The 14,251-nt window shown below is 46.7% G+C and overlaps 1 protein-coding gene across 1 annotated transcript in view; it reads right to left on the bottom strand.

Moving 5' to 3' along the window:
* LOC310820471 (voltage-dependent calcium channel subunit alpha-2/delta-1-like) overlaps positions 1-14,251 on the bottom strand; it is a gene marked incomplete at its 5' end in the record, with an annotated part of 88,097 nt that overhangs the window by 66,912 nt on the left and 6,934 nt on the right. Inside the window, 2 exons of the mRNA XM_083692102.1 lie at positions 700-816; positions 1,806-1,887. Of these exons, the coding sequence (XP_083548228.1) occupies positions 700-816; positions 1,806-1,887 (199 nt within the window). The remainder of the gene's footprint in view (positions 1-699; positions 817-1,805; positions 1,888-14,251) is intronic.

Below are 14,251 nucleotides of genomic sequence, written 5' to 3'. Positions count from 1 at the left end.
GCACACAGGCACGCACGCACACACACACAGGTGAAAATGCGAAAGATGGTGTTGATCCAAGCTGTAAACAAACCATGGATTTTAACGTCTCTATCCTATAACCTAATGGATCTGCATCGTGAGGGACAACGAAAGCAGCAATCGTTTTCACTCAGGTGTAACCTTGACGCTAATTACTGCAACGTAAGAAAAACAACGGGGGGCCAATGGCATCGACAAGGTAATTAACGCTGGGCTACCGCGGCAACACACTGCTCCAACGGACTAATTGAATTCTGTCCGAGTCTGGATCGATCCGGATTGATCCAGACTCTCTGTGCTCTGGGGGGATCTTAATTTAGATACGCAGGTGGGTGTTTTGTTCGGATTTGGATCAGGTGCAAAAAGTGAGGTGCTCTAGGTCAGGTGCTTGCACTGTGTGGCTCAGCTGGTAGGGTATGACGCGAGCGATGCTCAGATTATGGGCTTGAAACGAGTTTCCCCAACCTTGGTTGTGTAGCTCAAAGGACCTTGTTTCTTGTTCTGGGTTTCATTCATTTCCATTGATAAGTGTCTGGTTAGGACCCGAGGATCTAGATGTTTTAGGCCCCTAGCCAATCAGTGACCACAATCAAGAGAGAAACAATAAGATAGCAGACACTACAGCGGGACTTGAGTTTGGTGCTGCTGTCCTGTGCGTACTATTAAGTGTGGACTCACCTGTAGGGCACGGGAGCGGTTGGCCAAGAGCTTCTCTATGTTCCTCGCTGCATTAGCCACCAGCTGGCTGGCGTCATTGGACTCCACCTTGAAGTGCTTACTGTGGTGTTGGAAGATCTGGACCAATCATGAGAGAGAGAGACAGGGGTCAAAGTTAAAGGTGAGTTTAGTGTTTCAGGAAGAGGCTTACATGACATCAAAGGTAACAGCTGTATACGTAGGCCTAAACCAAGCCACCTGCTTATGCAACACTGGAGTACAACAGTGAGCATTTACTGACATATGGAAGATGTTTCAGTGAGAGGATCAAGAAACACAAATGCCAAACAGCCAATTATTTAGCAGCCAGAGGGGCTTTGATAGGTCGACATTAAAACGATAGGACTGTAGTGTTGGCGTGTGTGTGTGTGTGTGTGTGTGTGTGTGTGTGTGTGTGTGTGTGTGTGTGTGTGTGTGTGTGTGTTTACTCTGCTAACCTCCAGGGCTCCATATGTTTTAGTAAGCTTGAGAGTGTTGCTGATAGATGTTGCTGCACATGGTCTTACGAGCAAATACAATACACATCCCTGTTCATTGAACAAAGACACCACGGATCCACAGGGCCAGGGGCCTCAACCAGAGAAATGTACATTTATTTTGACCACTACAGTAAAAAGGGATACAGCAAAGTGCATTGATAACAAGGCCTATGGACACCTAGCTATAGTATTATAGTATTCAATCACATAGCATCTACCCAGCAAATGGATGATTTAACTGTAAATTGCTATCATAACCTTATCGTTCATCAAGAGACGTTCGTGTTTCATTTCACTCAGTGTTGTCGACTGAAGCACATTGCTTCAAGTGAGTTTATAGTGCCACTTAGTGAATGATTGTACAAAATAAAGAGACATTCTGAGGCGGACAGCAAAAGCTGGGGACAGTCCTTGGCACAGTCCTGTCAATCAAAGTGCACAGTGAACAAACTCCTCCATGTGTATGTGTTTGTTTAGGTGTGAATGTGGGTGTGTGAGAGTATGTGAAGGTGTGTGTGCGCGTGTGTGTGTGTGAGTGAATGAGTGAGTAAGTGTGTGTACATGCGTGCGTGTGTGTGTAACCCCTACCTGTTTAAGGGTCTCCACCTCGCTGGCTGTGTCCGTCAGCGTCACCAGCTCCTGCTGCATCTGCTCCACCCATTCCTTTACCCTGTGGGAACACAAATTAACATCCTCCAATCAAACGCTCATGTACATCCAACTCTGAACTGCTTATCTCAGATCCACTTCAATTGGGTCCAATCAGATACAACCTAGACGACACATGACCTACCAACAGAGCACTGAGACATTTACATGAATTCTTACTATCACAGAATACTAAAAACCTTCAACATCATTCATTCAGCTGAAATGAAATATATATAAATATATGTAATATTTACAAAGGTAGATATGCTGTTTTTACTCCCCATTAGCTGTGCATTAGAGTAGATCAGGGGAGGCTGGCGGAGGTAGAAATCAGAGCACGGGCTCTTTGAAATGCATGGAACAGAATAGGGAATGGTATCCAACACACAATGAGCCCTCCGATTTCTGCCTCCACCAGCCTCCACTGGAGTAGATATATTCATGGTTGTCACTGTATGAATATCAATATCTTGGGTGAGATACTGGTTAATGTATGCAGAGAGAGGGGAGGCAGAGAAAAGGCTGTACCCTATATAAACCAAACAGACTGCTGTGGTATATTATGCTAACAGTGATCAGCAGACTCTGAGACGAGATATCACAACTCCATTTCTACCGGATTTCAGAGCAAAAGTGGATGTGGTCTTATGCTGAAGTGACTAGGTGCACATATGCAACCACATTCCAACCACACGACTGTATTAGGATGGACCTTGTGGGTATCCATACATGTATTTAATTTGTTTTAATTTATTATGTTTTACATTTTTTACATTTATATTTTTGTCCCTTGAGACAAATGATCTCTTTCGCGAGGGAGACCTGGGTATGCGTGACATACGGACACAGACAGAGTTCGGTAAACATGACCGCCTCCTGCTTCGATATACGCTAGCTACACGTTGTCAGGAGTAACCGGACAAGGAACAACTCCCAGTTCTATATATAGCCGGGGGTTCACATGAGGCCACTGGGGCCTTGGGAAAGTCAGTCCTTGAGGTTGGTGAGTGTTTTTAGAACATGTATATGCGCTTCAAGCATATTGCTAGTCGCCTTTAGGAAATACACACACTCAGTCACTATGGTCTACGGTACGGATACCACACACTCAATGCTTCAGCCTGTCCTCATCCATGCTCATACATTCATTATGAAATGAATGAAGTACTGCAGTACAGTCCAGGTTCTTACATCCAGCATACGTTGCCTTGTGATATGATATGATAAGTACATGTTGGTTATTCTGCTTATTCCAGTAGTAGGGGAGGTTTTCTTGACCATGAGACCTGACCTAGGAAATTGCTGGAGCCTGGCCATAAACTACAGTTAGAGGAAAGGAGAGGGATGAAGTGTGTGTGTGTGTGTGTGTGTGTGTGTGTGTGTGTGTGTGTGTGTGTGTGTGTGTGTGTGTGTGTGTGTGTGTGTGTGTGTGTGTGTGTGAGAGAGAGAATCTATTTCCATACCCCCTTGGTGTCAAAACACCTATGAATCTCATTATTCAACAAGAAAGACAAGATATGATATATGACACTCATTATACTGTACACAGGCTCATCTTTTAGAATAAACACACACTCAGACACACATATTATGTATTTATGCACGCACGCACACACACGCACGTGCGCACGCCCACACACACACATGCATGCAAGCTACAGGACACACAAACACACGTGCCACAGACCCCGTTCATTGTGGCCCTTGACATTTGAGCCCTTCTGTGTTATTTTATTTAAAAACACAGTGTAATGTGAGCAGTGGCCACAGCTCTCCAAGTACGACTGAGCAGGCATCATTGACGTATATTTAGCCTCCGAGAGGCGTCAGCTGCCTGGGGTGGGGGTTCAGAAGAGAAGCAGGGCTGGTGTACCGTCAGCACATTTCTGTTCCTACCCCCCCTGCCCCCCAAAGATCCCCTACATGAAGATATCAACAGCATGGCATACCACTGAGCCAGCATCCCGACACTCAGACACTCCCATAGCTCATAGTTCACGGCAGGCATGACCGCTAGCCGCTAGGCTGACTCCTATAGGGGTCACACCAAGTCACTAGGCTGACTCCTATAGGGGTCACACCAAGTCACTAGGCTGACTCCTATAGGGGTCACACCAAGTCGCTAGGCTGACTCCTATAGGGGTCACACCAAGTCGCTAGACTGACTCCTATAGGGGTCACACCAAGTCGCTAGGCTGACTCCTATAGGGGTCACACCAAGTCGCTAGACTGACTCCTATAGGGGTCACACCAAGTCGCTAGACTGACTCCTATAGGGGTCACACCAAGTCACTAGGCTGACTCCTATAGGGGTCACACCAAGTCGCTAGACTGACTCCTATAGGGGTCACACCAAGTCACTAGGCTGACTCCTATAGGGGTCACACCAAGTCACTAGGCTAACTCCTATAGGGGTCACAGCAAGTCACTAGGCTGACTCCTATAGGGGTCACACTTAAAGCAACAGGATGTGTGCAACATCAAAATGGTTCCACCAGGGTGGACAGTCACAACAGGTCTTCCTTGCAATGTGACACCCAGATAAAACATGGTCTATCAAAATAGGTTGCTTGGTTAGAGGACATTCCTGACTGAATAATGACTTGCTTGTACAGGAGCCAGTCTGGTTCGCTGTACTGTACTGGGCTGGATAATGAGTCACTGCTGGCTGAGGACAGACACACACACACACACACACACACACACACACACACACACACACACACACACACACACAGTACAGCCAGTTTACAATGCCTCATAACACATTTGAGCCATGAGAGACTGCAGGTAATGAGGGAGTAGCATGAAGTTGCCCCTAGACAATGACCCGAGGTAGGTAGTAAAGTTAGGATTTGGAGTAAACTGATCTCTGATCTGTGCCTACGGCAAGCTCTCCCTGGACCAGTAATGAGAAGAGAGGAGCGACAGTAAAACTTGTCCCAGGGAGGAGCCACTGTTTCTGGGTAAAGATAATGAGTTCCCCCCCCCCCCCAGCCTCAGGCAGGCTGGAGGGTCCCCACGGTCACTGTTGGTTCTAATGTAAAAAAAACATTATCAAGGGTACATTTCAAACTTAAGAAACACGGTGCAGAAAACAGTAATACGAGTCCTTTGTGACACAGCCAGAGGACCTTCCCTCGCCGAAACTAGAAAAGTTACTAATTACAGTATCTCTTTCTATGAACAAACTTCTTTTTTTTTTTTTACTCAAAACACATGTTTCACCCGACAGAAGTGGAAAGCCATCACAAAAAATGAAAAACAGTATGTTTCTTTCAAACAGGAACAGTGAAAAAAGGTTTGAAGGATCGGGGGTTTCAACGCTAAGTTGCACTACAAGTGCTCTACAAAGCCCTGGGAGAGGAGATGGAAACTTGGAGCGAGCCATGGAAAAATTAGATAACATCGCCTCCCCCTCCCTTTCCCTCCTCCCACTCTCCATCTCCCTCTCCCTCTCTCCTTTGTAAAGGAAGGGGAAACCGGAGGGGTGGGTGGGGGTGGCCTTGTGGAGGGAAGACCAAAATGGCTGGTGAGCCGGGTAGAGCCGGGCTGCAGCAGCCAGTTGCACACTCCAGGGCTGGGAATTTTTTTTTTTTAGATTAGATTCAACTTTATTGTCATTGTGCAGAGTACAAGTACAGAGACAACGAAATGCAGTTAGCGTCTAACCAGAAGTGCAAAATAGCAGAAAGTGCAATGAACAGTGTTTGCAGGTAGTGCAATATATGATCAGTAGTAGTGCAGTATAATATAGCAGTGCAGTATAGCAGTATATGAGTACAGTAGCATTATAGCAGAATAAATAGTTACAGTATGAACAGTGTAGCAGCATATGAGCTGTATGGGTAATGCAGTCTAGCAGTATATATGTATTAACAGTAGCATGAGGTAGATAGCAGAATAAATATAAATATGAATATGGAATGCCGTATAAACAGTATAAACAGGTATGTACAGTATGTGCAGTAGTATTAAAGAAAATATAAGGATATGTGCATTATGTGCAGTATGAACAGTATGGACAGGTATGTACAGAAGAGCAGTGGTATGAGTAAGAGCAGGGGAGGGGAGTAATAGTGCAATAGTGCAATTGTCCGGGGGGGGGGGGGGGGGGGGGGGGGGGTTGCAGGGGTAGTAGGTTGTCAGGTCGGTGCAGTGTTCGAGTTCAGTAGGGTGACAGCCGCAGGGAAGAAGCTGCCTCTGAACCTACTGGTTCGGGTGCGGAGAGACCTGTAGCGCCTCCCGGAGGGGAGTGGGGTGAAAAGTCTATGGTTGGGGTGAGAGATGTCCTTGACGATGCTGCGTGCCTTACGCAAGCATCGTTTGCCCTGGACAGCCTCGATGGAGGGGAGTGAGGAACCGGTGATGCGTTGGGCAGTTTTCACCACCCTCTGCAGTGCTTTCCGGTCCGATGCCGAGCAGTTGCCATACCATACTGTGACACAGTAGGTAAGGATACTCTCGATGGTGCAGTGGTAGAAATTCACCAGGATCTGAGGAGACAGATGGACCTTCTTTAGTCTCCTCAGGAAGAAGAGACGCTGGTGAGCCTTCTTTATCAGGGTGGAGGTGTTGAGGGTCCAGGAGAGGTCCTCAGAGATGTGGACACCCAGAAACTTGAAGCTGGTGACTCGCTCCACCTCAGTCTCGTTGATGAGGATGGGGGTGTGTGCGCCAGCTTTAGACTTCCTGAAGTCCACAATGAGTTCTTTGGTCTTCTTGGTGTTGAGAGCCAGGTTATTGTCGTTGCACCACACTGTTAGGTGCTGTACCTCCTCCCTGTAGGCCGACTCATCGTTGTTGCTGATGAGACCGATCACCGTTGTGTCGTCTGCAAACTTAACAATGGTGTTTGAGCCATGTACAGGTGTGCAGTCGTAGGTGAAGAGGGAGTAAAGGAGGGGGCTCAGCACACAGCCTTGTGGAACGCCGGTGTTCAGGATGAGGGTTGAGGAGGTGTGGTTGTGAAGCCTAACAGACTGCGGCCTGTTGGTCAGGAAGTCTAGAATCCAGTTGCAGAGGGAGGGGTTGATGCCCAGTTGCCTGAGTTTGGAGATCAGTTTGGAGGGGATGATGGTGTTGAATGCTGAGCTGAAGTCAATAAACAGCATTCTCACATAAGAGTTAGTCTTGTCGAGGTGGGACAGGGCGGAGTGAAGTGCCGTCGAAATGGCATCCTCTGTACTCCTGTTCTGCCGGTAGGCGAATTGAAAGGGGTCCAGTGTGGGTGGTAGGCAGGTCTTGAGTTGGGCTAAGACCAGCCTCTCGAAGCACTTCATGATGATGGGCGTGAGTGCCACTGGTCGGAAGTCATTTAAGCTCGTTGCAGTGGAGTGTTTTGGCACCGGCACGATGGAGGTGGTTTTGAAGCACGCGGGGACAGCTGCTTGGGCTAGGGACAGGTTGAATATGTCAGTCCAAACCTTAGTCAGCTGCACAGCGCAGGCCCTGAGGACGCGTCCGGGAATCCCATCAGGACCAGCAGCCTTGCGTGCGTTAGTCCTGCTCAGTGCCGCACACACGTCGGTGGGAGATAGAGTGAGGGGCTGGTGATCCGCAGGGAGCACAGCCTTGATGGCCACCTCCTTGTTGTCCCTGTCAAAGCGGCCGTAGAAGTGGTTCAGCTCATCAGGGAGGGAGGCGTCAACGGAGAGGGGTGAGGTGTTAGTTGTTTTGTAGTCTGTGATGGCCTGGATGCCCTGCCACATGCGTCGGGGGTCAGAGTTGTTTCTGAAGTGATCCTCTATCCTCAGCTTGTGGTTGTGCTTGGCCTTTTTGATGCCCCTCTGCAGATTAGCCCTGGATGAGCTATAGGCCCGAGCATCCCCTGATCTGAAGGCAATGTCGCGTGCCTTCAGCAGGAGTCGGACCTCACTGTTCATCCATGGCTTCTGATTAGGGAAAGTGGTGATCCGCTTGAGTGTGGTGACACTGCTGATGTTGGAATTGATATAGTCCAAAACAGATGAGGCATATGAATCAATGTCCGTGTGGGAGTCGTGGGTGGCCTGAGTGGCAAACACACCCCAGTCAGTGTTTCCAAAACGCTGCTGGAGCGCTGAGTCAGCTCCCTCTGGCCAGACCTTGACTGTCCTCACTGTAGGTTTCACTCGTTTGATGAGTGCTGAGTACTTGGGCAGTAGGAACAATGAGAGGTGGTCTGATTGAATTGAGTGGAGCCTTGTGAAACCCAGCCAAGTGTGAGACCTGCAGGCTCTAAAAGCATCTCTCTCTCTCTCTCTCTCTCTCTCTCTCTCTCTCTCTCTCTCTCTCTCTCTCTCTCTCCCTCCCTCCCTCCCTCCCTCCCTCCCTCCCTGTGTCTTTAACATCCCCCACTTACACAACAGACTGTGTGCATTTCTCTAAAAGGAGGCATCTTCTTTTGCTGTGTGCCTCTCTTACACAACGGGTGCTGTTTGGGATTGTTAGGGATGCTTTTGCATTTTGGGTTTCATTTAGGAATGCTTTTTTGGTTCAGAATGGGTTCATCGCTTGCGGTGAGCCTGAGGAAATGTGTTATGTTGGATGAATAGTCGGTCAGATCTCATCTCTGAAATAAGATGCGCGTTTGTGAATCGTAGCGCTGGTTTTACATATAGACCGCATGGGTATTGATACAGACAGCTATGAAAACTGGTGTCTTTGTATGTTTTTCATAATAAAGTCAATAAAAAAGCATAGCCATAAAAATAGTTTCCATGGTGTGTATAATAGCCTGTAGGTCTGTATAAGATGCACTGTAGATCTATCACTCAGGAGATATTTGGCACTAGTAACGAACTGGCTAACTGGGGAGGAGGTTTAACACATGGTGAACAGTATCCCTTACAGAATAATGTTAGATCCCCAGGCCATCTGGAAATTCTCCAAATCAAATTGATCCAATTTAGAAAAACAAATTGTTATGAATTTGAGAACGTTTCATTATTTTCAATGGGGATGTTACTTGATTCATGATGTGAATCTTTCGATTCACTGAATGGATTTCAATGCAGTCCTTGAGTTGAATGACAAGTGTCTTCAAATGTATCAAACCCAAATTCTAAATAGTACTGTAGCTGCCAGTGATTAGACAAATCTATTTAACTGATCCTTTCTTTCCTCCCTCTCTCCCTCTGTCTCTCTCTCTCCCACCCTCTTTTTCATGGGTCTGTAAGAGAGGCCTCCCCCTCTCCGGCCAGCTGTCACCTGTGTGTGTATGAAACCAGAGCATGGGAGGGTCTCAACTCTTTACAGGACCTCTTAATGTAATGACATGGGCTGTGTGTGTGTGTGTGTGTGTGTGTGTGTGTGTGTGTGTGTGTGTGTGTGTGTACGAGAGAAAGAGTGTGTACAGTATGTGTGTGTGTGGGGTGGGGGTGGGGGGGGGAGCTGTATTATCTAACACTTCAAACAGAGTTCTGTATCAGGTTGTGTGACAAAGCATAGGGATTCTATTCCAGAAATGTATAGCTGTCCCCTATGGACCAGAGCATTTAACAGTCCAAAAACCCAATCTCCACCGGGTCACATGTCTATTATTGTTTTCTTGGCGCTATCATCGCGACAGGTGATGTAGATTAGTGCTGACACTTGTTGTAACCTACCAGTCCACAAAAGAAGCTGACTTACAGGAAAAATAAAGTAATTGTATTACATTTTATTGTATAGTATTATATTAAAGTACATCATTAACCAGACCAACCGTTATCATATGTAGCTAATAAGGCACCAGAGAAGGACAACCAATAACAAAGCATGACACATACTGGACTGTCCAATCCCGGAGGTCCACACAGTGGCGTGGACGGGAGCCCAGAATAGAGCATCTGACTCAGAGTGAGAGCATGGCTGTCTGACCTCTCTCTTGATTGGCCCTCGGGCCACGCTGACTAGTGAGGCCATTTATGTTCTCTCCTCTCCATTTCATCGCTTTGTTTTCAAAACCATGCAGCTAGTTTAACTCCAAACTCAAATGACTGTAGTTTGTTTGCTTGATGGTTGTAATGGTTCAGCAGCCATACAGAGTTAGCAGTGATATGAGGTTGATCACAAGTAAGATCTGAAGAAAATAAAAACATTCCACTGATGCTGTTCTTGTAATTCTAATTCTAATTCTAATCTAACGAATGATCTTGTGGAGGTGTGGCTCTAAAGGCACACAGCGATCTCAAATTGAAAGTTCTACAGCCAAGGCCACAATTGCCTCCTTTCAGCCAATAGGACTGCAGAATTTTGGCAAAGCTATCAAAAACCTATTGCAGTCTTGAAACTAGACTGCGGTTCAATCATAGCTAGCCTGCAGGCAATTATGGTTTCCACTCTTGGTTCAAGCCTTCTTATCCAAGATAAGGTCCCACAGGTCGTTTTTATTTGGGGAAAAATTCCCTTGAAGGATTCCCTTGAAATAAAAAAGACTAACACCTGGAGACTGTCTTCTCCATCATGTCCCCTTTGACTATCAAATGCCCCCCAACACACTGCTTATTGTAATATAAACTGAATGTCCAGTCAAAGGAGTAACTTTTAAAGTAAGTATTTTAATGAACATCTCTCTGGAATGTCCACACGTTAACTCACAGGCAGTAAACAAGCAACTCATAGACAGCGATGTACTACTTTAGTAAACCTATTGCGCATACTATGACACTTATCACCAGGGATGAAGAGGGCAGGATCGGGTCACTTGAATTTTGTCTGAGTCAATTCAGGAAGTTTTAAATACAAAGTACAATTCAATGATTGAATTCTCAATGAACTGAAATTTAGAAGCTATCAATAGTTTTGACATTTTTAATAGCCTTTACGTGTGTTTATACCCCTCCATATCCATGATCAGCACCCTGTCAATCACCTGTTATAAGAATGAACGCTTTTAGACTGAACCTGGGTTCATCATTTTAAATACTTCTTTTCCTGGTGCAATGGAACCAATAGAAAAGTCCTAAAAGTGCCGACCCCGCCCATCTGGCACTCCAGGCAGACTCAAGCAAATGCTCCAAAGGTTTTGAATGATACTATTTGTTTTTGGTGCTCCAGTAGGTCTGGACGGAACCTGGCTCCTCCCCTCAGCATTCAGAGGAGACTGCCCGCCAGAATGGCATCTTTTTCGACTTCACAACCAAAACAGTTTTTACTCTGTTTCCCTCTGTTTTCATCAGGGCCCGAACCTGACACCATGTAAACACCCTTAGCCGGCTGGGAGCTCCATCGATCGGCAGGCAGGTGAAGGGAGGGAGGTTTCATCACTCTTGTGGCAGAATGACTGAATAATACTGGCATCGCTTAGAAACAGACCTGCAAAGAGGCCAAAAACCCAGGCTCAATAAACCAATCTCTGGAGTTTCCACTCCATTCCACTCTCCTTGCGATAAACACTGGGATATTTTGACACTCACATTCTGTCAGCGCATCCACACTCGATCTCTAAATACTGTCAAACTGTCAGGGGGAAGCACGCCGGCGCCTGACTGGCAGTCACGTTATAACCGGGGTACTTTTTTTTTTCCTGTCATAAGACCGTCCTGTTAGGCGATAGATGTCTCCAGACTCGGCACATTTTGAGCCAGTTTCACTCCTCAAACTCCTTTTTAATGGCTGTAATTCCACCTTCTAATCTCCTCTTACTGGGATATAAAGGGATACAAGACTGACACGGATGCAGGGAGAGGAGACACACAGAGAGGAACGCGGGACGAGCAGCCCTGAACGTAATTGAGCCACCAGGGGATACCTAATAAGAGCTGTTACCGTGGAGACATGCTTTAATAACTAGAGCTGACAGGACACTGGGAAGACAAACAGTTTCTCTCTCTCTCTCTCTCTCTCTCTCTCCCTCTGTATCTCTCTCTCTCTCTCTCTCTCTCTCTGTATCTCTCTCTCTCTCTCTCTCTCTCTCTGTATCTCTCTCTCTCTCTCTCTCTCTCTCTCTCTGTATCTCTCTCTCTCTCTCTCTCTCCCTCTGTATCTCTCTCTCTCTCTCTCTCTCTCTCTGTATCTCTCTCTCTCTCTCTCTCTCTCTCTGTATCTCTCTCTCTCTCTCTCTCTCTCTCTCTGTATCTCTCTCTCTCTCTCTCTCTCTCTCTCTGTCTCTCTGTATCTCTCTCTCTCTCTGTCTCTCTGTATCTCTCTCTCTCCCTCTCTCTCTCTCCCTCTGTATCTCAATCGCTCTACTTTCCTCTCACCTATTATCTCTCTCATTCTGTCTTGATAACTCTCTGTCTTTAACTTAATCCACCCCCCACCCCCCCCCCCCCACCCCCCACACTCCTCTATCTTTCTCAATCCATCACTCTCTCTGCCTCCCTACCCTCACCAGACTGTGAATGTAATGAGGGAGCAAATTACAGACTAGCAAAAATATCCCATTCTTCACTGAGGTCAATCACCTGTTAATTGCGGGCTTTGATGTTTTTCCCTCTCCCATAATTTTCCTGTTAGTAAGTCAGAGTGCCTGACTCGGAACCCCTGACGAGATCTGAGGCAGCTGGTTAGTTCTGGTGGTGTGAAACCCCTGGCAACCACGTTAGTCGCTCTCCAATGGGCCCTTATGTCTCATTAGCAAAAGAGTGTGAGGCCTGACTGGACGGTCTCTGGAATCATTATCACACAGCTTTTATGAGAGAGGTGGGCAATCTGGTGATGGGGCTGGATTCAGATCCGGTGACTGGGAAGGCCACTGAAGAACACTGAACTCATTGTCATGTTCATGAAACCAGTCTGAGACGACTTTTGCTTTGTGACATGGTGCATTATGATGTTGGAAGTAGCCATTGGAAAATAGGTAAATTGTGGCCATGAAGGGATGCACATGGTCAGCAACAATACTCAAATAGCCTGTGGCATTCAAGCGATAATTGATTGGTATTAACGGGCCCAAAGTGTGCCAAGAAAACATTCCCTACACCATTACACCACCTCCACCATAAGAAGGTGTACAGGTGTTCCTAATAAAGTGTTCTGTGAGTGTAGGTATCAACAACATGGTGGAAACTGCCCTAAAGCCATTGGAAGCCTTGACAGAGTCCACCTATCTATGTAAACACCAGATGGCAATTATACCTAACCAGTCCATTCAGATCTGCTAACACAAAGGAGACAGTTGGCAGTCTACAGTAGGTCGACCAAACTAGGGTTCATTGTCGGATATTCAATCCACCTATACAATGAAACACAACACCACCATACAAGGTCAGGGCCGCACAGACTCCAGCCCAGCCCAGGTTGGACCCCCACACTCCTGGGGTAGCGAGCTGGGACTGACCCCCTATCCCTCTTAGCCCCTGGCTAGGCTCGTCCTGTCCACACCTCTGTGGTGTTCTCTCCCTCTCTAGGTGTGTAGACGATGTGTCCTGACAGAGCTCACGGCTCCTAATGTATCATCCCTCCACTGGCGTCACACAGGAACACAGGACACAGGAGCGGTCGTGACACAGAGGTGAGGATCACACACACAGTGTTCGGGACCATACAGCAGTGCCACCAAACCTGCTACTTCAATTTTGGGTGTCTCTAAGCTCATTACCGTAACACAGGATGTGGGATACACATTATGAGAATGAACCCAACCTGCCACTCAGAAATGGAAGCCATTTATATTTCCCTAGACTCATTTAAACACAATGTGGGAGACACAAAGTTACAGTAGATCAAAGTCGATCAAAACACAGATGATAGGAGAATAGTATTAAAACCATGGGGAACAATAATAGAAAAGCAAGAGTACATACACACCAGACACAATAACAAATACAACCAGGAGGCTGAGAAATAAATGTTCAGGTTTCCATATAAATGGAGCCTGGGGTGGGCTCCGATGACCTCATTTCCTCTCAGAGAACCTTTTAGGGATCCAGACGCTCTATGATTGAATTTCAGTCGAGAGCTAAACCGCAGGTCCTGATTGCAAGGGATTCTTGTCAGAGTCGATAGTAGAAATAAAACTGAGATCCATTGCTGAAATCCCATGTCTGCTCCATCAGAGACCGGGGGAGGTGGAATACCTCAAATCAGAGTGCCATTTAAAGTGTGTGTGTGTGTGTGTGTGTGTGTGTGTGTGTGTGTGTGTCACAGAGAGAGAATGGGGTTTATTTACACATTAGGTATCTCCTCTGGTACTCTGACTGTCTCCACACATATCTCTCTCTCTATCTCCCCCCTCTCTCTGTCCCTCTATCCCTGTTCTCTGCTTCTGTCATTCCTCTCTCAATCGCCTCCATCTGTCTCTCTCTCCACATCACGTCTGACAGTCTGAAGCCACCACACCTGAGTTTTCATTACTGTATCAACCACAGAATTGTGACAAAACACATCAGCCTTACCCTCTCCATCCTTTCTTCCCTCCATCCATCCATCCATCCATCCCTTCTAATAAATAACATATACACTACAGTATATCCATA

Source organism: Argentina silus, assembly GCF_951799395.1.
Source record: "Argentina silus genome assembly, chromosome: 20".
NCBI lineage: Eukaryota > Metazoa > Chordata > Actinopteri > Argentiniformes > Argentinidae > Argentina > Argentina silus.
This window is presented reverse-complemented; position numbering and strand designations above follow the sequence as displayed.